We start from the raw sequence: 24,604 nt of genomic DNA, 5'->3' as shown, positions 1-24,604 counted from the left end.
TTTAATAAAATAAAATTAAGGATAATCACAATCAAAATACGAGCAGTTTTCTTAGATTGCAACATCCCCTAGAAGGCTCATACACTGCATTGTCATCCACAAATATGGCATGTAACCTTAATGTGTGCTGCTTACCAGATCAAGATAAATCACTGTCAAGATATTTTAGGGGAAACAGTCAGTGAAATACATTAGTTTTCACATATAGACTCAGAGACTTTTACATTTAGGACAGGGGCTGAACGGGTCTGTACAAGGCCATTGTGTATATATTTTGGCTTTTCATTTATTGTTTTTATGGAATTCTTGAGTGTCTGAATGAGTAAATGAGTAAATTCATGCTCCCTCTCTTGAGCTATTTTTCTTATGTTTGTTTTGTCCAATTCCTACATATTATTTTTTGTTTTATCATATTTTATCCTTTTATGTTTTGCTGATATCCCTTAGAAGCATATTTGTTTTCAAATAAGAGAAAGAAAGGGAGTGAATCTAGATTGGAGGGGAGGTTGGAAGGATGTGCAAACCATAATCAGGATATATTACGTGAGGAAAAGAAACTCATTTCAGCAAAAATAAAAATTGTTGGCATTCCTGCTCAGATGGAAAGGTCTTCTGAAACACAGAAGAGAGGGAAGTTATCCCAATGGAAATGTATCCTGAGACACAGCAGACCAGGAATCACATAGTTCTGAAGTGAGATAGTGCCCCAAGTGAAGGGCATTCTGAGACAAGGGAGTCTAGATACCACACAGCTCTGAAAGGAGGTCTCCTCAGCAGAGGCATTGCAGCTCCCAGGGGAGGGTCTCCCCAGCTTATCTGAGATACTCAGGAGCTTCTCATCCACACTCCTTCTTCAGTGTTGTAGTTCTTAGGGAAGGCTATCTCCAGTAGAGCTGAGGAGCTCAGGATCCTAAGCCCCACTCCATTTCTTCATTTCTTCCCTATTTCATTGCTTCTTGCTTTCTGATCTGATACATAGCAGGCAGTAAAACTCATTAAAAGAGATTTAGTTTGAGGGTCCATGGTGTGGAGGGACAAATCCAGGTATGGCTACTTCTGACACCAGGAGAAGATAGCAGGTAACTGAATAGAAAAAAACTTTATATAGGATTTCTTAGGGGGTAGACTTTACGATGGCAGAGATTTCCAAGGTGAGAATTGGTGAGATTTTAAGTTCTAAGATTAGAAGAGCTCAGGTAATGGTGGTTTCATGCTCAGGAATTGTTGGGCTTTTTTTTGAGAAACTCGGGTTTTGGTGGGGTTTCTTACTCAAGGATTCATGTATGTTGTTTAGACTTTTCACCCAAAATTAGCATAATTTGGGCAGGATACTATAGAGGACCTAGATATGACCTTCATGACAGTTACAGAGGCTGGAAATGCCAACGGTTGTTAGAATGGTCTGGGGGAGGGAGAGGCCTGGCGGTTACAGCTCACCAGACAGAAAAGCCTGATCAGTTTCCTGCCTTGAGAGTTTTACATTGTGTACAAAGTTTACAAGGGGTGTCCTGAACGTCTTCTTTGCTGCTTGATTTGGTGTGAATAACAGCAGAAACTAGAGGGATTTTCTGTGTTTTTCCTGTAGTGACAGTAAAACTAGTTTCTTAATTTGGAATTTTTGGAAGAAAATTATGTGTTTATCATTCAATAGGCAAAAAAATTGATATCCAATAGAAAACTGGCCACACATTTTCCTGTTAATTTATCTGAGTTCTGGAGTTCTCCAAATATGATTAAATATGTACTAGACTGTCAAAGATGTACAGTCAGTTGACTGGAGGAAATATTGTATCTCTGACATCATTGGGTTATACTTAGATAATGTGTTGGGTGTAGAAGTGAATGGAGAGAAAATTAAAATACAAGATAATCCGCCATCTTGGCGCGCCTCGGAACTGGCACCACCGCCTTATGCAGACACTTCCCCTTTATCAGCACCACAGGGGAATTCTCATTCTCTGTGCCCAGAGGTTTGGAAGCAGGCTCGTGTCGCCTTCCCAGTGTTTGAGGATGCCAATAATCAAAGATACCACGAGCCCTTGGATTTTAAGGAGCTTAAAAGCCTGGCAGAATCAGTTCGAGCATATGGCCTCCAGGCATCCTTTACACAGGCTCAGTTAGAGAGACTAGCAAATAAGGCTATGACACCGTTGGACTGGTTCAGCACTCTCAAGGCTTGCCTGTCCGTGGGACAACATTTAGATTGGAAATCTTTCCTCCAGGAATATGCTCAACAGCGGGCAATGCCTCCTTTACTTGGAGCAATATAGAAGTATTTGAAAACTCCACAAGGCTCTCTGCCGGAGACAGGATTATTGGTTTCTCCCCCACACCTGTATGTATGTGGCCACCCTTTATTTGGCTTGTGTTTAATGGCTCTCTCAATAGTCTCTCCTCATTATCCTGTACCAATCAGTCCTGCTTACAAATGTCAAGTTATCTTACAGGAAATTGGTCCAAAAACTGACTCCTTAATGACAGAGCTGTCTACTGCTATCGTCACTGTGAATTCCACTCGAGTGGACATTACCCACTGAAGGCCTTGCCTCTTGGATTCAAGAAGCGATGCATCACTTAAGGAGTGGGCGGGTATCGGGGCTTTAGCCATGGCCCTTCTGATTATCAGCTTCCTCTGCCTTGTGTTCCTTTGGCGCTTGGTCATATCCCGAAACAGAGACCGTGCCCTAATTGCACAAGCTTTCTCTGCTATTGAGGCTGGACAGTCCCCTCAGGCTTGGCTGGCGGCCTTTAAGTCCCGATCCTCGTCACGTTCGGGGTGCATGGCACCGCACTGCACAGGAAGTATCCTAACTACTTCCTGGAGAGCACGTCTGATTGCATGTGGGCTGACATCCAAAATCCCACCTCCAAAAAAAGGTGTCGGTCAGGTCCAGAGCTAGGCTGGGGCCGAGCCCCTAGCTGAGTTCTGTTGTACATCAGTGGCCAAACTTCAGGGCGGGTTACGTACATGATCAAGGTGGATAACCTGGGTTATGGGCGGTCATACATCTCCAGGTACTCTGGAGATCAGACCTCTACTCTCACCCGTTTCATCCTGCTCTTACAAAATAAAACAGGGGGAATTGTGGAGAGCTGCAAGGTGCCGCGCCTTAACAAGGTGCAGGTTTCTGCCATCCTGATGGTGAGCGCTCTCTAAGATAAACAAGTCCTTCTATGGCAAAAGGCTGTGCAAGGGTAACTGGTAATCTGATGACAAGCAGTCCTGCTCTGACGCGGACCTATGAGGAGGTGGCATGAGCTGATTGGCCCTTGAGTTGTACTTAAGCTTGGCCCTTCCCTTCTTCGGGGCCATTCCCACTGAGCTTAATCCTGAGTAAAGATCTCGAGAAGAAGTCTGGTTGTTGGTGTCTTATTTCAGCTGGACGGTGCGGCGCCAACACTTCCTAGTGTTGGGGAGGCCTGATGGCACTCAAAGAAAGAATAAGCAGGCTACCAAGATGAGTTTTGATAGCCTATGACCATATAGTGAGGGAGGACGTCTCCCTCAGTTACAGACATAGGGAAGGGTGAGAGGAACAGGTGGATACAAGGGATGGGATAACAATTGAGATGTAATCTGAAAAAAATAATTTAAAAAAATAATAAAAAGCTAAAAAAATAAAAAAATAATTATGGCACTATGCAGAGGTTTCTCTTTCGTTGCTAGGTTTCACACATGTGTTAACATTGTGATGCAATCAACAGAATTTTCAAAAGGTACAAGTGTAAATGTAAAGGGGTGAATATCAGCAGAGCAGACTGGGTGTCATGAAGGCCATGTTGTAGAAGAACTCTTACTAATTAAAAAGGAGAGGAATGGTGAGTTGAAAGGGAAACATGAGAAACATAATGAGTGTTTCTTAATATAGATATCACTATTTTTCAGTATGTAAGAAGTTATTTTGTAATTAGTTGTAGAATTTTATCAGCCTTTCTCTGACAGAAATGTTAGTCCCAAGACTTATTGTTATGTATCAGGGGTTAAATATGTTCCTATTTGATTCCATGAACATAACTCAATGGAGGTAACAGCTGAATTTGATGGTAATCTTTTAAAATAATTACAAGATAAAGTAAGGATAAATTTCAAAGTATCAGAATATGCTCCCCTAGATAAAGGAACTGGAGTACGATAAAGGTAACTCCCTTGCTTATATGTACTTCTCTATGAGATATGGGATAGTTGAGGCTGTTTTAGCTAAGGGAACTAAGACATATATTGGAGATTTTATGAAAAAAGGGACAGATATAATCAATGTAGAACTGAGTTGAGGTGTTTAAATTTTTTGTGTGGTTTAGGTTTTGTATAAAGAATATATATTGTCCTGGAACATATGGGAATCATACATTACACGACAACATATAATGAATAATAATGCAGAAAAAGAAAAACTTCTCTCAATCTTAATAATAAAAATTTATTTAAAAAAGTTTAAAACAAGCATCTTTTTGCCTAAGCTAAATCTATTATAGGTGTTTTTCAAAAAATTATAAAACCTACACAAATGAGGTAATGGTATATTTCAACACGTGTCTACATTGTGGAATGTTCAAATAAATATATCTCATTCATCAGTTACTACTTATTCACAAATTAACCACTTCAAAGTCATTTCTTTGAGCTAGTAAAATGTAAAGAATACTGTTATTACTTCAATTTGATATAACACAACCAATTTTTTACCTGACTTTAATTCAATATTAATTGCCAACTTTTCAGCATCTTGCTCTTTCTTCATTATTCTTCCTAGCCTTTTGTAACCACCATTCTATCCAAAATCTCTATGTGATCAATAATTTTAGATTCTATATGTAAGTGAGATTAGGTCATGTTGTTTTTCTTTTTCCATCTTTTTAAAATTAACATAATTACACTCACTTTCATTCATTTCATGAACAAATTGGGATTCTTATATAGCTTAATACAATGTGCACATGTTTCCCATTTCCTTCATGCACTAAAATTTTCATCAATTGGATGTATGACATGCATCATGATTAAGAGAAGAGGTTGCATATTTCTTTGTCATCTTGATTTGATTTTCAGTTGGCTAGCTAGAGATAAGGTAATTGTATTTTAAATTATTTAAATAAAGCCTATATTACTTTTCATTTTGCTAATGTACATTCCAAACAACATTATTAAGGGTTCATATTTTCTACCATCCTATCAAACATTTGTTAGATTTAGTATTCTTGATTATGCCTATTTTTGAGAATGGTGTTGAACTGTTATGATATTTGTCTGAATTTACTTAAGGATTATCAACTTAGAGTAGTTTTCTATGTAATTTGTTGTTATTCCTTCTTTCTCATAATATCTCTTTAGTTTTCAGTATTTTATTCAGCTGTTTGGATATTAAATTTGTCCCCAATGTTGTTTCTGATACCTTTTAGATATTACCTTGTTATATGCATAAACTGAAAATATTCTGTGTTATCAGTAGCTTTTTAATTTTAATTATAATTGATGTGATAAAGTGCTTAGTTTGTTGTAATCTCCTTTGCTCCTGCTTGCTTTTATTTCCTGTGTATTTGCTGTGCTGTCAAAAAAGACCATATCAATATAAATATTTTATGTTTTTATTTAAAATACTTGTGGGCTTGATCTTACTTAATATTTATGTAGTTAACATATCTTTTGTTCATTTTAAAATGTTATTTTAAGATATTGGCTTATTTATTTTGTGTGCTAAAGGGACCATACATATGATGACATGCACATAGAAGTCAGGTGAAATTGTAAGAGTTGAATCTCTCTTTCCACCATGTATGTACTCTGGAAATGAAATTCAAGTAATTAGGCTGGTGTCAAATATCCTTGCCCATTAAGTCTTCTTGATATATCTTATATTATTTTTCTAGCATAGAGACAGAGTACCTATTTAATTACTCTGAGTATGAATATTAAATTTCCTTGTTTTTAATAGCTGAATAGTATTCCGTAGTGTAAATGTACCACATTTTGTTTATCCATTCTTCTACTGAGTGACACTTAGGCTACTTCCATGTTCTGGCTATTATGAATAAGGATGCTAGGAACATAGTTGAGAAAATGTTCATGTGTGCTGGAGCATCTTCTGGGTATTTTCCAAAGAGTGGAATAGCTGGGTCTTGAGCAAACCTTATTTCCGGTTTTCTGAGATGGTGCCAGTTGGATTGAAATAGAAATGATCATAATGAGTGAGTTAACCCAGAAGCAGAAAGAGTCAAATGGTATATATTCACTTATATCTGGACACTAGCCCAAGGGGCATGTCCTACGAAAGTCTTCACTTAGCAGGAAAGTGGAACAGAGGGGAGGACATCCTATTGGTACTCTAGGGGAGAGAAGCATGGGAGAATGGGGAAATAGAAGGATCCAGAGGGTTCTAGAAACCTACAAAAAGAACATTATGATAGGCAGATCTGGGCCCAGGGGTCCCTCTCAAACTAAGGCACCAGCCAAGGACAATACATTTGGTAAACTTTGAAACCCTACCCAGATCTAGCCAATGGACAGGACATTCTTCACAGTTGAGTGGAGAGTGGGGACTGACTTTCACACGAACTCTGATGCCCTATATTTGACCATGTCCCCTGAATGAGGAGGCCTGTTTGCACTCAGTGGAAGGATAGCAGGCTACCAAGAAGAGACTTGATACCCTATGAACATATACAGGGGGAGGAGGTCCCCCTCAGTCATAATCATAGGGAAAGGAAGTAGGGGGAAAACAGGAGGGAGAGGGTAATGGGAGAAACAAGGGATGGGATAACAGTTGACATGTAATATGAATAAATTAGTAAAATATATTTTAAAGAAGAAAAAATTTCTGTATGCTATTTATTGAAAATACTATAATTTCTCCAATACATGTTCTTATTATTTTTTCAAACATCAAATTTTTTACATGTGTACATTTACTTTTTAAATTTTAATAACATACTGACTTTATTATGTGCTACTCATATACTTCTGGATATGAGGCCACCTACAAAGAGGAATTCTTAAAGAAAAGTAATGGGTTGCCTTGTCTGGTCTCAACATGAGATTTTTTACCTTGTGTTATTGTATCTGGTTTTCTCTTGCACAGTTATTGTCTTCTAGAAACTTGCTTCCTACTGAAGTGATGTGGAAGTGGACTAGATATGGGTGAGATGAGAGGTCCTGAGGAGAGGAACTAAGAATACTTTTTCTGGAGGCTATTTTAAATTATCTTAGCCCCCTACTTCTTTCTACATGTGTTTAAAACTGGTTTCCAGAAAGTGTACTGATATTTGTATGTTATTTTATATCATACCACTTCTTTTTAACATGTCCACTTTAGGTGATTTCTTTTGAATTCTTTAGTCTTTTAGAGACAATGTTTAAAATTATCCTATACAAATAAAGACAAATTGACATCTTCTTTTCTTATCTATATCTCTTTTATATACTTGTCCTACTGCTCTAAGATTTCAAGCAATGTGTTGAATGGGAGGAAGAAGAATAGATGTCTTTGTATTATTCTGGATTTAGATGGAAATGCCTTACTATTTGTTTTGCCATTCAAATGGACTAAGCTCCATTTAGTATGATATTAGCTCTGCCTTGAACTATGTTGCCTTTATTTTGTTGATATATGTTCTACTTTTAGACGTCTTTTCTTATTACAGAAGATAGCCAGTTCAGGCTCTGTATCTTCCAGTACTAGGAGTCTTCGCCAGAGTCACCCACATAGATGCCAAGGAATTTCCACTGTACTGGCTTTATAAATTGCCCTCAATGCCTCCCAATTTCAACCATCTCTCCCAGTACTTTCACCCTCCATTCCCCCCAGTTGATCCATCATGTTCCCATCTCCACCAACCCCCAGTCCACCCACAAAATCCATTTTATTTCCCCTTCCAAAGGAGGTCTAGAACCTCCCCTTGAATATACCTTGTTACTTAGCCTCTCTGGTCTGTGCATTTAGCATGACTATCCTTTACTGAAGAGCTAATATCTACTTATTAGTGAGTACATAACACATTTGTCTTTCTGCATCTGAGTTACCCCACTCAGGATGATTTTTTCTAGCTCCATCCATTTGCCTTCTATTTTCATGATGTCATTTTTAACAGCTGATTTATGCTTCCTCGTGGAAATGTGCCACATTTCTTATCCATTCTTTACTATGGCAAGGGGACATCTAGGTTATTTTTAATTTCTGGCTGTAACAAATAAATTTGCTATGAACATATTTGACTAAGTGTTCTTGTAGTAGGATAGAGCATCTTTGTGTATGTGCCCAGGAGTGGTATAGCTAGGCATGGAGGTAGATTGATTCCCAATTTTCTGATAGACTGCCTGACTGATTTCTAAAGAGGTTCTATATTTTTGCATTTCCAACAGCAATTGAGAGTATTCCCCTTGCTCCAAATCCTCACCAGCATGAGCTGTCACTTGTGTTTTAGATCTTAAACATTCTGATAGTTGTAAGGTGGAATCTCAAAGCCACTTACTTTGCATTTCTCTAATGGCTAAAGATGTTGAACTTTTCTTAAAAATGTTTCTCAGCCATTTGAGATTCATCTGTTGAGAATACTCTGTTTAGATCTGTACCCCATTTTTAATTTGATTGCTTGGTTTGTTGATGCCTAATTTCCATAACACTTTATATATTTTTGATATTAGACTTCTGTCAGATGTCGAGTTGGTGAAAATATTTTCCTATTTTTTAAGGCCTATATATTTAAGTTTTGCCACATCTATGGTGTCCTTTGCCTTACAGAAGATTTTCAGTTTCATGCGATCCCATTTATAAATTTTTGATTATAGTGTATTCTTAATTGGTGTTCTGTTCAGAAAGTTGTCTCTTGTGCCAAAGTATTCAATGCTATTCCCAGTTTCTTTTCTATCAGGTTCAGTCTATCTTCGAATGTTGAGTCTTTAATCCACTTTGACATGAGTTTTGTGTTGGGTGACTGATATGGCTCTCTTTGCATTCTTCTACATTCAGACATCCAGTTAGCACAGCATCAATTGTTGAAAATGTTTTCTTAATCCATTGCATTTTTCTGGCTTATTGACACAAATCAGGTGTCTATATGTTTGTATATTTTTTCTAGGTCTTAAAATCAACTCCTTTAATCAACATATCTATTTTATACCAATACCATGTGGTTTTTATTACTATAGCTTTGTTATACAGCTTGAAATCAATGATGATGATACCACTAGAAGTTATTTTATTGAATAAGATTGTTTTAGCTGTATGCAGGATTTTGGTTTTTCCATATGACATTAAATATTGGCCTTTCATTGTATATAAAGAATTGATAGAAGTCTGATGGAGATTGTATTGAATCTGTAGATTGCTTCTTGAAAAATGTCTATATTTACTATGTTAATCCTATTGATCCATGAGCTTGGGAGATACTTCCATCTTTTGATGTCTTCTTCAATTTCTTTTCTCAAAGTTTTGAAGTTTTTTTTTTTATTAAAAAAAAGCCTTTTACATCCTTAGTTAAAATTACTCCAAGATATTTTATATTGTTTGTGGCTATTTGTGAAGGGTGTTGTTTCCCTAATTTCTTTCTTGGCCCACTTGCTATTTGGATATAGGAGTGTTATGGAATGTTTTTAGTTAATTCTGTATCTAGACACTTTGCTGATAGTGTTTATCATCTGTAAGAATAACTTGTTAGATTTTGAGGGATAACTTAAATATACTATCATATCTGGAAGTGAAGATACTTTGACTTCTTCCTTTCCAATTTATATCTCCTTGATCTCCTTTGGTTGTCATATTGTTCTAGTTAGAACTGCAACTACTATACTAAATAGATATGGAGAGAATAGCCAGTCTTTTCTTTTTCCTGATTTCAACTGAACTGATTTGAGTTTTTCTCTACTTACTTTTATGTTTGCTATAATCTTGCTGTCAAATTACCTTTATTATGTTTAGGTATGTCCCTTATATTGCTACTGTTTTCAATACTTTTATCATGAGATGGTGATGGAGTTTTTTAAAGGATTTCTTTCTGCATCAAATGAGATAATCATGGTTTTTTTCTTTCAGTTTGCTTTATGGTGGGTTATATTGACAGATTTTCATAAGTTGAACTATCTGTGCATCTCTGGGACGAAGCCTACTTGATCATGGTGGACCCTCTTTTTAATGTGCTTTTGGATTCAGTATGGAAGCATTAAACTGAGTACTTTCACATCTATGTTCATAAAGAAAATTGGTCTGTAATTCTCTGTCTTTCTTGAATCATTTTGTGGTTTTGATATCAGGGTAACTTTGACATCACAAAATGTATTTGGCAATTTTCCTTCTGTTTCTATTTTGTGGAATAATTTCAGAAGTATTGCCATGCATTCTTCTTTAAAATTTGGTAGATTTTTCTCTAAAACTGTCTGGCCCTAAAATTTTCTTGGTTGGGAGATTTTAAATGACTGCTGCTATCTCCTTAGGAATTATAACTCTATTTAAATTATTTATCTGAACTTAATTTAACCTTGATAAGTGGTATCGATCAATAAATTTATCAATTTCTTTTAGATTTTTCAATTTTATGGAGTATAGGTTTTTAAAGTATGAACTCTGGATTTTCCCTGTGTGGTGATATATTTTTTCACTTCTGATTTTGTTAATTTGGATATTCTACCCATCATTTAGTTAGCTTGAATAAAGCCTTGTCTATCTTACTTTTTTTTCAAAGAATCAATTCTTTGTTTCACCTATTGTTTGTATTATTCTCTTCGTTTCTATTTTATTGATTTCAGCCCTCAGTTTTATTATTTCTTGCTATCTACTCCTATTAAGTATTCTTTTCTTTCTTTCTTTCTTTCTTTTTTATTAATTTATTCTTGTTAAATCTCAATGGTTATCCCATCCCTTGTATCCTCCCATTCTTCGCTCCCTCCCATTTTCCCCTTATTCCCCTCCCCTATGACTGTTCCTGAGCTCCCCCTGTATATGCTCAAAGGGTATCAAGTCTCTTCTTGGTAACTGGCAGTCCTTCCTCTGAGTGCCACCAGGTCTCCCCCTCCAGGGGACATGGTCAAATGTGAGGCACCAGAGTACGTGAGAAAGTCGTATCCCACTCTCCACTCAACTGTGGAGAATGTTCTGCCCATTGGCTAGATCTGGGTAGCGGTTTGAAGTTTACAGCCTGTATTGTCCTTGGCTGGTGCCTTAGTTTGAGCAGGACCTCTTTTTGTTCTAGAGCTTTAGGGTGTGCTGTTATTTTGCTAGTATAAAATCCCTCTGATGGAGCTGAAGACCAGATAGTTTAGTGTTACAGTTAAGCTTAGTTCTTTAGGGGTTAAGATGTTTTAAGTCTAAAAAGATGGTTTAAGTTGATAAAGATGAGATATGATAGATATTGATTTTCATTCAGAATTTAAGACTTATAAAAATAGGAAAAATATTTTTTTAAGGTTGCCAAATACAAATCGCCAAAACACTATGAATATAACATTTATATGACTCCTGATTGTTTCATGGTTATTCTTGCTGTATGTAGTTTATTTCACTTATGTGTAATAATATAAATGCATATGTAAAAAAGAAATATAATTTTAAAATTGCAAAAAAAGAACTGTTCACCAAAGGGGGAAAATAAATTCCCTTCAATTTCTTTATGTAGGCACTTAGTGCTATGAGCATTCCTCTCAGCACTATTTTACTTATGTCCCATATGTTTGGGTATATTGTACATTGATTTTCATTGAATTCTAAGAAGGCTTTTATTTCTTTATTTCTTCTTTGACCCCGTAGTCATTCAGTAGAGAGTTGTTCCGTTTCCATGAGTTCATAGGATTACTGTTGTTTCTTTTGTTGTTGAAATTCAGCTTAAATATATGGTGATCTGATAGGTACAGGTATTATTTTACTTTTCTTGTATCTGTTGAGCCTTGCTTTGCACCCAATTATTGGTCAATTTTGAAGAAATTTCTGGGAGGTGCTGAGAACAGGGAATATTTTGTGTGTGTGTTTGAGTGAAATGTTCTTCAGATGTTTGTTAGATTCATTTGTTTTAGAAGGTCTGTTTTTGTATAGATAGACTGCTCTTTAGTGAGAATAGGGTATTGAAATGTTCCCATTATGAATGTATGAGGATCTATGTGTTATATAAGCTTTAGCAATGTTTCTCTTATGAATATGGATATCCTTGTGTTGGCAGCATAGATGTTAAAATTTGAAAGATCATATTGGTAGATTTTTCCTTTGATAAATATGAAGTGTCCTTCTTTTGTCTTTTTTTGACTAATTTTCTTTTGAAGTCTATTTCATGGATATTAGAACAGCTACACGAGCTTGATTCACTTAGAAAATCTTTTTTCTACCCTTATTCTGAGGAAATGTCTATCTTTAATGTTGAGGTATGTTTGTTGTATGCACCAGGATAGATTCTGTTTTTGCATCTGTATTGCTAATGTGTGTTATTTTATTTGTAAATTGTGTCCATTGATATTGAGAGATATCAAAAACCAAGGATTATTAATTCCTATTATTTTGTTATTGGGAGTGACTGTGTGTGTTTCTGCATGAGTGTATACACGTGTGCACATGCACCAACTTCCTTTCCTTTGTTTTTTCTAATATGAGATTATGTATTTTCTGTCTTTTCATGGGGTAAGTTAACCTCATTAGGTTGAAGTCTCCTTTCTAGTATCTTCTATGAGTCTGCAATTGTAGACAGATATTGTTCTAATTTGACTTTATCACAGAATACCTTGTTTTCTCCATTTATGATGATTGAAAGTTTTGGTGGGTAAAGTAGGTCTCAGCTGGCACTCTGGTATCTTAGAGTATTTAGGACATTTGTATAGGCCCTTCTGGCTTTTAGAGTCTCCATTCATAATCTATATGTAATTCTAATAGTTCTACTCTTATATATTATGTGCTCTTTTCCCTTGCAATATTTTGTAATATTTTTTGTTCTGTATGTTTATTGTTCTGAATATTATGTGGCAAAGGTTTTTTCTTTTCTTATTCAACTTATTTGATGTTCTGTATGTTTCTTGTACCTGTATAGGTATCTCCTTTTTTAGGTTATGAAAACTGTCTTTTATGATTTTTGAAAATATTTTCTGGGCTTTTGAGGAAGAATTCTTCTTCTTATATTCCTATTAATCTCAACTTTGATCTTCTCATAGTGTCCTAGATTTCCTGGATGCTTTGCATTAGAAATTTTTTAGATTTAACATATTCTTTGACTGATATATCTATTTCATGTATTGCATCTTCAACACTTGGGATTCTGTCTTCCATGCCTTGTATTCTGTTGGTGATGTTGCATCTGTAGTTCCTATTTTTGTAAATATATTTTTTTTATTTCTGATTCCTTTTGCTTGTGTTTTTGTATTGTTTCTATTTCCATTTACAGGTTATGAATCTTTTTATTCATTTTCTCCAACTGTTTCTTTTTCTTTGCTTCCTTAGCTTTCATTAAGAGATTTATTCATTTTCTCCAATTTTTGTTTATATTTTCCTCAAATACTTTAAGGGATTTATTCTCAGTTTTAAGGATCTCTATAATTTTTCAAAGTTGGTTTTAAGGTATTTTTCTTGTGCTTCATCTATGTTTAAGTATTTGGGGCTTATTGTAGTAGGATAGATGGGCTCTGGTGATGACATTGCCCTGGCTGATATTGATGTTGTTCTCAAGCTAGTGTTTAGGAGTATAGATTTGGGGTGATATAGGTACTCATGCTGATTTCTGCAGTTGTCTTTGTTGGATGGATGTTTTGTTTCTTAGTTTCCATTTCTTCTTGGGTCCTGTGGCCTTTGTAGCCTGTGGTTTAGTAGAGGTTTTCCACTCAAATTGGAGGAGAGTGTTCTGATGACTATTGTGGCATCTCATTGAGGAGACGGTCTCTACCCGTGTTGGGGCTGGGACAAGATGAGGAGGATGGGAGTGAGGGTTGGATTTAGTGTGTTTTAGGGACAGAAAGAGAGAGAAAGAGATCCATGGGTGGGATAGTTATCTCATGATCACATGGCTGGCATGGACTGATCAAACAAGATTCTCTGTCTCAGTTGGGGGCTTGAAGAAGGTGACGAGGAGGGGAGGAAATACTGGGAATGATGGGCAAAAAATAATAAATTAGGTGTGTAGGCAGGACGCATTTCTGTAGTTCTACTAGCCAATAAGGCCTCTGATTCAGCAGAGTCTCCACCTGAGTTTACCTACCTGTATTTTCTGGCTGGTATGGCCTGTACTTGAGCAGGGGATGTCCACCTGAGTTAGGGGTGGGGACATGGCAACAGGCTTGAGCAGTAGGGAAATTCTGGAAGATTGTGTTTATAGGAGGTCATGGTGTGATAAAGTTTTGAAAGCAGATGGCTTACCTGTTCAGCTGGTGTGGCCTGTACCTGACCAGGGGATATGTCTGCCTGAGTTTGGCATGGTGACAAGGCAATGGGAGTGGTGGGTATTAAGGAAAATGGTGGTAGTGAATTGAGTATTTGGAAATGAACTGAAAGAGTAGAAGTGTTTTGTATGTGTGTAGCCTACCTGTTCTGGATAGTATGGCCTGCACCTGAGAAGGGAGTCTATATACAAAATGATATAAATATGTCCTCATGATTTTCTGAACTTCTTTAATTTCTATGGTAATGTATCTGTTTTCATCTTTAATCTTATTAATTTAGGTCTTCTCTATTTTGTTTTGGTTTATTGACTAAACACTTCTTAATATTTTCAAAGTGTATGTTCAAATTAATATTTCTATATTTCTTTATACTTCTGTTTTATTAATTCTTGCCCTGACTTTGATTATCTTTTCTATTCTATTTGGTTGTATTTTTTGTTATATATTTTCAAGGCTTTTAAATGAATCAGTATATTAATATTTGATCTCTTACCTGTTTTTGATTTAAGGATTCACTACTATAAACTTTCCTTTTTTGACTACCTTTAATGTATCCCATTCATTTTGTTATACTTTTTTTTTGCTTTCATTTTCATTTAGTTCTGTGAGTTTTTAAATTTCCTTCTTGAATTATTCCTTGTCCCAATTATCTGATTATTTCTTTTGTCTCCATTTATACTTACCCCCAGAAACTTTGGGCTCTTTGGGGGGAAATGGGGATAAAGATAACAAAGAAAATTTATAATAATGTAGAAAGGTCCTTCCTCAAGCTAAGCTCACTTCCTATTTATTCAAGGGGTTCTGTTTTCTACATAGGTACACATGAGAAAATTGGTTGAGAATCCATGATTTTCTGTTGGGATTAACCAAAGTAGCCTTTCATTCATTTGCTCTGTAATGTTTCTGTTCATAAAGATCAAGCAAAGTCTTAATAGGCTTCTTATTTATTTCACTTCTGAGAACATAATTGTTAACTAGGCTTTGTCATCATCTACATGAATCAGACTATTGAAATCATTTCTGGACATTTTTTTTCATTACAATATGTAATCAATTAGCAACTGGCTCTTGCTACTCTAGGATTCAATGAGATCTATGACATTTGTTACCATTTTTGAGGAGCTGAGGCTGCCACTTTATGGTCAGGCATACAGTAAAGAATGAGGATAGAGTTCTTAACTATACTTCTGCCATTATCACAATTGGTCTCTTAAACAGTTAGTGAAGGAAACATTCATCCTCTAAGTCCTCCATTTTGAGTGAATTGGCTTAACATGGTGAATCCACTCTAGTATTTAAATTCCTCTGCACTATGAATCCCTTAACACCAGAGCATCCAGATCATTCATAGTACAAAAAAAATCCTTCGACCTATGGTTGATCAAAAAATATAATAAACTGATGGCACCTTTTAATTCCAAGAAGTCCAACACTAAGCCTAGAATCTCAGCTCAATATGTCAACTGTTGCCATGCATCCTGAGATGTTACCTTTTCTAACACAGGATTCCTAACCCTGAATTCTTAGCTTTTGTGAATAGAACTATTTTTGGAATACCCAGTAAAGACAACAGTGGAAATGTAGTATAAATTATAGTATGGATTTTATGTACGAAGGATAAGAAAATGAGGTACAAGAAAAAATTAGGTATACGCAAGTATGGGTATAGCCTTCTCAAGAGAGTCTTTCTTTTGTTTATCTGGATAGTTTTCAAGTTACATTTTGAAAGATTGCTAAGAAGCCTTGAAAAAAACTGCTCAAAATGTAGTCTACAACAAAGTTTTAAAAGTCTGACTTTTTTCTTTGTAGACAAAATTTGCGGGTGCAGTGTGAATTGGTAATTGGGAGAATAGTGTCAAAATTACAGATTGTGATATTTTGAGCCTAGGCAGGCACAGAGAACTTTAGGAATCTGAGAGAAGTCTTAACATTTGAGGTTAAATGTTACTTTGCCCTTAAGTAAGCATAAATATCTTTAGGAGGATGCACATGATTTCTGTAGGTGATTTTCCCTATTAGTTGTGTTTGACATCTCCTGGCTTTGTGACTCTATCAGCAGGAAAGGCAAGTAAAATTCCAGGATAAAGGCTTGAGTTTTCTCTCCATATCCCCTTAATTTTCTGTCTTTTTGTGTTCTTTCAGATAGCTCTATTAAAACAGTCAGCTTATTCTAGTTTTATCTTTCTTCTAGTTATACCACACTTTTATAATCCATTCTTACATATTTTCTTTGAATCTCTGTACAAAAAGAATTAGAAATTTCAAAAATTTCCTGGGTAGTATAGCATATCTCCTCATACCTCACATTTTGAAACTCATCTCTATAGGCTTGCTAAGACATGATATCCATTGAATTTTGAAAGTGTTCATTGGGGGGTATTGACATAGATATGCAATACTTAGCACCTCCATCAGGAATGGTCATATGTCCGCTGAACAGACACTTCAAAATTATTTCCATCTGGCAAGGCCTAAGAAAAGAGTAATAAATATATTAGGTACAGTGGGACATCTATCAGAGAAGGTAGGAAACTACTTCATACAAAAGTAATACAGTAGAATAGTAAAGATTAGTGTCTCCACCTATATCCAGGTCTTCATCTTATCTATCTATAGACATATTTCATGGAGGGGGCATTATAAGCGTTGGTTTCTTGTTCTTGGTTTTTGTTTTGTTTTGTATTTTTGTTTGTTTGTTTGTTTTTGTTTTTTTACTGGAAACAACCTAGAATTACCCATATAGTGTTTCTGTCAGGGACTGTCTACATTGGGTTTTCTTGTGTAAATGTCTATGGTAGATTAATTGCTGTAGGAAGACTGAGCCTTTTGTAGATGGCACCATTCCCTAAGCAAAAGGTTCTAATTGTGAAAAAGTAGAGAACAAGGCCTAAGTGTGCACAAGCACTGAAGTGAGCATATATGCATTCATTTCTCCATAATCTTTACTGCAGATACAATATGATTAACTGTTGTATTTCCTACACTGACATCCCTATAACAGACCCTGAGTGCTAAAATAAAATCCTTTCTCCCACAAGTTTCCCTTTTTTTCAAGGCATTTTATCAGAGCTTCAAAAATTAAACAAAAACAGGATTTAAATATGCTATTTAAGTCAGCTAATCATAAGGTGAAAGTAGAGGGTTTTTTTTTCTTTTTCTTTTTTCTTTTTTTTTTTGTTTTTCAAGACAGGGTTTCTCTGTGTAGCCTTGGCTATTCTGGACCCACTTTGTAGACCAGGCTGGCCTCAAACTCACAGCGATCCACCTGCCTCTGCCTCCCGAGTGCTGGGTTTATAGGCATGCGCCACCACGCCCAGCTAAAAGTAGAGGTTTGCACTTTTAGCTTAGGAAAGATTTTTCTCTCAGGACACTAAATATTTGCTATGTTTATTCACATCTGGAGCTGAAAATTTTTCATCCCTGAGCTCAATCCTTTCCTTTTATCCTTAATCCAGAGATATTAGTGGAAACAAGGCAGTATGCCTTCTTTTCCAGAAATATCTAAAATTTTATATCTAGATTCACTGAGTTCATTTTTCCTCAAAGAAGGAAAACCAGGACTATCAAATGAATTGACTTGCATAGTTATTTAAATGGTCCACAATATGGAAAGTAGTTTTCCTCATACTACCAGGAAACACTTTTAAAAGAAGTTTCTGCACTGGTTTTAGTAGAATTGAAGAACCCAGTAGAGAAGTACAAATTCACTAGATCAACCCCTTTTCTATAATATATTCATAAGATCAGGAGTCTCTCCTCTCTCTCTCTCTCTCTCTCTCTCTCTCTCTCTCTCTCTCTCTCTCTCTCTTTACATGTAACTTTTTAAGAAATGTAAAGTTCTTTTGCAATGTGTTATGCAATTTTATATTCTGCCATTCCAACAGCATTTGGCATGATGGGAGATAATAGAAGGTTGCTTTGTTATGTTTTTAATATGCATTTCTTTTATTCACATTACATCCCGATTAGAATCCCCCTAACTCTATTTTTTGATTGGCTTACCTGATATATTTGGCATACCCAACAATGCTTCATACTTGAGAGGATGAGAAGGCAATAGCCGCTCTATCTGCAAGGGTAGATACCTCTTGATTCCCAACTTGTCCTTGAAGGCCTGATCAAATTTTTGAAAGTCCTTAGTCTATTGGTATTGTTGAGAAGCAGAGAAACTGGATTCTAACTCTAGTAGTGAGTAGTGACAACAGTAGCAACAATAGGGTATAAGCAAGAGACAAAACAGCACTAGTTGTTCCTTGAACTTTTTATAACCTGGGCATTGTCACAAAGTTTCTGCCCACTTTTGGTCATAGTCTCTCCTGATTTAATCATTCCTGGAAATTCCCTCACAGACCTGCTCAGAAGAGTGACTCTTAGAGTATTCAAGATCAAACCAAGTTGAAAATTCAAGATAATAATCACACTCAATCTATACATCAAGTATATGTGTTTTGATAATTTATCTGTGAAGTATATTTTGAAGTGAAGTAATGAAGTTAATATCTCTTACATTGTTCCTTTTGTACATAGTGACTTTGTCTGCTTAAGATTTTCTTGATAATTTACTTTAATATTCAAATAGAATATTCTAGATTTGTAAATTTTATGGTTTTATATACTATTTTAGAAAATAATCATACAAAAAAGGAAGGTGTAATATTCGCACTTTAGCAAAGTAATTATCAATACATTAAATGTTTTAATTTAATCATTTTGAACATTATACCAGTGGGGGGGGGGAGGTTTCACTCTATGGCCCTGGCCACCCTGGTACTCAGTATAAAGAAAAGGCCTCTTGCCTTACTCTTACAAATTCTGGAATTACATATATGTATCATCTTCCCATGCTGCATATTATATTGTTAATTCCACTATTTTCTGTTTAGTTATTTTTTTATGGAAGACCTCTCTTATTAACATCTGTAGCTTACCTAGGTACCTGCCAAATGTGGTAGCTATAAGATCCCTAGAAGAGGGTCTTGGGTCAGTGAGAAATTACAGAAGGACTGTGACTATGTGTTCATTTTCTGCTTTATGAAAATATTTTTATCTGATTTAAGGTTCTATCTAACAAGATCAATAAATAATCAAGAAACTGCAGTTCTCACCCAGTTGCTGGATCTCATCCTCACTAAAAAGCACCCAGTCTTATTGTCATCATATAGGTAAGTTTAATTATTTCAAACTTTTCCTAAAACACAGATAATATTTATTGCTTCTTTTTCTTGTTTATAGTTACAATTATTAACTCCAAGTATTTTGACTGATATTTTCTTTAAATGCTAAGTTGAAAAAATTAAAACTCAAAAAGTTTATTAGTACATTACATATATGACTGTAGAATTTGAAGAATGTATAAAACTGAACAAGAGATTTTTTAAAAGTATATTAGATAATTAAGAGTAGACTTATGTTAGAATGCTTGATTAGAAAGTAGAAAATATATAAATAAAGTAAAATTTTGAGTGTCATAATGCTCTTAGGAAAAGATGCTTGCTGCTCAAATTCATTGATATCCATCACACACTCTTACACAGTAAAAAGTAAATAACAATAACAGAAATTGGGATAAAAGAAGTATAATAAGCCAGGTGTGGTGGCTTATGCCTTTAATCCCAGCATTCGGGAGGCAGATGCAGGTGGATCGCTGTGAGTTCGAGGCCAGCCTGGTCTGTAAAGTGGGTAAAGAACAGCCAAGGTTACACAGGGAAACCCTGTCTCAAAAACCCAAAACAAAAAGGAGTAAAATAATACCAAATTATTACAATGAATAGAAATACATATGTGTATTGCTTTAATATTGTGGAAATTGATTATGTCATTCATGCTGTTAAAATAGCACTATGTAGTGAAGAATATAAAATTAAATGTCTTTACACTCATTAATTTGAAAATAATGTAGAATGCTTTTGATATGAAAAAATTCATTCTTACTTTAATATCAAACATTGTAAATATTTAATTAAGGCTTAAGTTGAAGGGAAAGATGAGTATGCAATGCAAACAAGTCTATTAGTACATTGAATACCTAGTGAGTGATTAGAGAAAAGTTAATCAGTAGAGGTGATCTGGCTAATGTGGTCCCCTCCAGACTCCTTTGTTCTTTATTAGGCAATTGTCCATGAAATAGAACTGCCTCACTTTTAAATTCTATCTACAGTAGCTCATGAAAAGCAGACATGAATTCTTCACAGTTGAGTGGAGAGTGAGGACTGACTTTCACATGAACTCTAGTGCCCCATATTACCACGTCCCCTGGAGGGGGAGACCTGGTGGCACTCAGAGGAAGGATAGCAGGCTACCGAGAAGAGACTTGATACCCTATGAGCATATTCAGGGGGAGAAGGTCCCCCTCAGTCACAGTCATAGAGGAGGGGAATAAGGGGAAAATGTGAAGGAGGGAGGAATGGGAGGATACAAGGGATGGGATAACAGTTGAGATGTAATATGAATAAATTAATAAACTATAAAGAATGAAAAGTAGATATGAAAAGGGAAGATATGCTAATTTCTTAAATTTATATAGAATCAATATCAGACTATTGATACTTTTCTTTCCTCATCTCTGCTTTTTATATTTTAAAAAAAAAAACTCTTAACTGGGGCTTTGGCCTCTAGATGATTCTGGACTGGCTAGTTGAGCTTCTATAGGTTTTGTATAGCTAGTCACAGCTGTTATGAGCTCATGAGTACAGGGGACAGAAGGCACTTTTTCAAAGAATTCTTCCTCAAATTTTGGCTCTTCTGTCTTTGCACCACTGCATTCATGATGATTACTGATCCTAGTAGGAAGAATTTGATATAGAATACTCATTCAGAGTTGAGTAGTCCATAGCCATTTATTTTCTATGTTCTGAGTAGTTATGAATTTCTGTATTAACCACTGTGTCCTGGAATGAGAAACTTTCCTGTTGAAGGGTGAGAGTTACACTAATCTAAGGGATCTTAGAAAGTAATATCTTGTTATGTCTGGTTAGCAAAATAATAGTGGTAGAGTCTCCCTAGAACAGGTGACTACCTAGCCATGAGTTGCTTGCCAGATTTATAGTAATAGGTATAAGCTCTATTCAGAAAGCTATTGATTAACTCCATAGCAATCATATCATCATTGTATTAATGGGTGGATCTTACCACATTGGTTGTTATTTTTACTTACTGGGTTCACAGCAGAGTAACACTGTTGATAATTTCCCCCTAGGATTTATAATACCTGCTGGTACTTCAAAAGTTGTTTTTCTGTCAGAGTGAGAGAGTCAAGCCAATTTTTTAAAGGTGTATGGCCTCTTAAAGGTTGCCCACTGTTAATTGGTCATAAACCCATATGGATAAAGGTAGCAGTAATTTGAACCAATAGGCTATAAAGAAAATAAATAAAAGGATACAAATATAAGTGAGAGAATTGGGAGTGCCTAGGGCAAATTAGAGGAGGAGTAGGGTAGTAAATTATCTATTCACACTGTATATGTGATTAAGTTCTCAAAGTAGAAGAAAATGAATTTTTAAATGAATAATCAACTTTTGTATTCATCTTGCTCTGAAAAATGCCCAAACTCAGATTATCCTTAGTCAATTTATAAGAAAGAATTGAATAAACAAGGTTCAAAAATTTAGGATGCATTGAAAACATTTCAACAACAGCAGAAAGACACCAGACAGAATAAAAGAAGGTACATTAAGAATTCAGAGTTTAATTAGCTACTAACAACCATAAATTAGACTGCAGCACCTATCATCTTGATTAACAACAAGGCAATGTGATTGCTAAGTACATGATACATTCAGAAGTGGTATTAATAAATTAACTATGAATCTGGAGTTAACTTTTATCAACCTGCTTTCACTCACTGTCTTTTATTTATTTACATAATCCTCCAATGTCCCTTTTGATATTATATAATTTTAAAGAACAGAGTAAAACAAAGGAAAGAATATGAAAGAAAAGGAGAAAATAAAGAAAGGAGGGAGAGGGAGGGAAGGAGGAAAGGAGGGAAAGAGGAAGAGAAGGAGGAAGGATAAATAACAAATTCCACAGAAAAAGGTAGCTCAAGTTTGATCACAAATATTCAGATTTGTTTTATCATTATAGAAAATGCTTAATTTTCTTCCGAACATATATCTTTATGAAATGACCCTTTATTTTTGTCTCAATTCAGAGTCTATTCATATATTTATTTTATTTTATGAAAATTCTATAAAATTGGATATCTACAAAATGATAACTACACTTGTAGAGTACATTTATTAAATATCCGAGGGAGAGGATATGCTATTCAGGTTTATATAAATATCATAACTAGGCAATGAGAAAACATAATATATAAGAGATTATGTTGGGCCCACGATTTAATATTTTGCTTGTTTTATTTTTTGTTTTTAAGAGTGATGAAATGTTTAGAGTGATGGAGAAACACAGATAACACATGTACTTGCTTTCTGAAAGACTAAACTATGGGATTATTTGGAAGTACAACATTCCTCAATTTAATAGAGCTTTATCTCTCCCTCTTCCACACCCCAAATAGCACCTAGCATGGCTTCTCCTAATGGAGGACATGATCCAGCTGAAAATGCTCTCAAAAATACTGAAAATGAACCATCCAATGCCTGTGAGGCTGAGAAAGAACTTCCACTTGCTGATAGCAACAACATTTCTCAAGTGGAAACCAATATATCAGCCAGGGAGCCAATCTCATCAAGTTCCCAAGAAAATATGGATCTCCAGATAGATAACAGCCAATCTGATGCAGAGAAGATGCAAAATGGTCCCCAAAATGAAGAATTAATAGAAGCCTCTCTTCCACTTCAGATACCCATTCCTAGAAAGCTGATCTTTCCTAGGTTAAGATTGTTTAGAATCATCTATGTCAGTATTCCACAGCCACAAACTCATGAAAACAAGACCTTATCTGATAAAATCCTGTTCTATCCAGGAAAAATGGAGATGACAATAAGTGATTACTTTCACAGTTCCATCAGTGACAAGATATTACATCCTCGTTTCCTGCTGTGGCTAATTCCATTCATTACTATTCATGAGATAAGTAGGATGATTATTCGCCTGTTGTGTGGCAGAGACTTCTCTCAGCCAGAATGTCGCCAACATAATACATGGGTAAAGCAAAAATATGTAGCAGTTCTTGCTCAGCCAAATTTTGTCATCAATATTGAAAGGAGCATAATCTTTGGAAGACCTTTAAGAGTATACTACCACCATCAACTTATTGAAAAAATGACTCATAGAAAAACTAGTAAGTCCTATCAAAACAAGCATGGAAACCATCCTTCTGTGAAGCCAAGGTTCAATATTCCACCATTACGAACCCAGAATATTGGTCACAGAAAGGCTTTTAAAATTAATTTGAGAACTCGTCATAAACTGAGGCTAGTAATCACAACCTACAATAATAATTGGAGATATGTATGTCCTGTCTGTCAACATGGTTTCAACAACTCTTATGATCTTAAACATCATTCCTGCAGCTTTTTTGGAAATTAAATTCAAACAGGGTAAACTTTTTTTTTTATTTTAAGTTTTAAAACTTTGAAATGTAGTAACTCACCTGAAACAATATTTCACAATCAGTAAATTTAGTATTACATACACTGCAAAACTGAACACAAGCTAAGTATGTACTTCAATATAAAACATTTTGGGGAAAAGAACACAAACTAAGTATGTACCTCCATAAGAAACATTTTGAAGAAAAGAACTAACTTTCATATGGATCATCAAAATATCAAGCTGTCTATCTGGATCATGAATTGAATCAAGATGATGTTTGCAACCCCCTTAACATCAATTTCCGCTGATAGAATTGTTATTGGTTACAGTCTAAACAGGATCATGGTAAAGATAGCAGAGAGCTAGGCAAAGTCATACCATGGGTTTCGAGAGATTCTGCTCAATACAAAATCTGAAGTTTCCTCCAAAACTCAATAAAATCATAGTAAAGGCATTGCAAATGTTATGATAGTTTTTGTAGCTTGATACAAATATATGTCATGAGAAGCACAACAGTGCAAATATACTATATGAGTACAAACTAATGATGTTCACTTATATAGAATAACTAGCACGTGTGTGTGTGTGTGCATTACATTAATCCCAGCACTAAGAAAGCAAATGCAATCAGATTGCTGTGAGTTTGAAGCCAGCTTGCTCAAGAAAGTGAGTCCAAAATAGGCAGGAATACACAAAGAAATTTTGTCTCAAAAAGTAATAATAATCAGAGCAACAAAAATACTAAACACAGAATAGCATACATTTGCAAAAGAAAT

General features: G+C 35.4%; 1 protein-coding gene across 1 annotated transcript; it reads left to right on the top strand.

The window, feature by feature from the left end:
• Positions 1-3,725: 3,725 nt before the first annotated feature.
• On the top strand, positions 3,726-24,206 carry CPXCR1 (CPX chromosome region candidate 1). Its single transcript, XM_084789408.1, has 3 exons — positions 3,726-3,819; positions 19,387-19,491; positions 22,849-24,206. The coding sequence occupies exon 3, from the start codon at positions 22,857-22,859 to the stop codon at positions 23,820-23,822; it is 966 nt and encodes a 321-aa protein (XP_084645534.1). The 5' UTR covers positions 3,726-3,819; positions 19,387-19,491; positions 22,849-22,856; the 3' UTR covers positions 23,823-24,206.
• Positions 24,207-24,604: the final 398 nt, after the last annotated feature.

This window comes from Acomys minous (genome assembly GCF_964271855.1).
Source record: "Acomys minous genome assembly, chromosome: 7".
NCBI classification, from domain to species: domain Eukaryota; kingdom Metazoa; phylum Chordata; class Mammalia; order Rodentia; family Muridae; genus Acomys; species Acomys minous.
The sequence above is the reverse complement of the archived record's forward strand: the minus strand, read 5'-3'. Positions and strand labels throughout refer to the sequence as shown.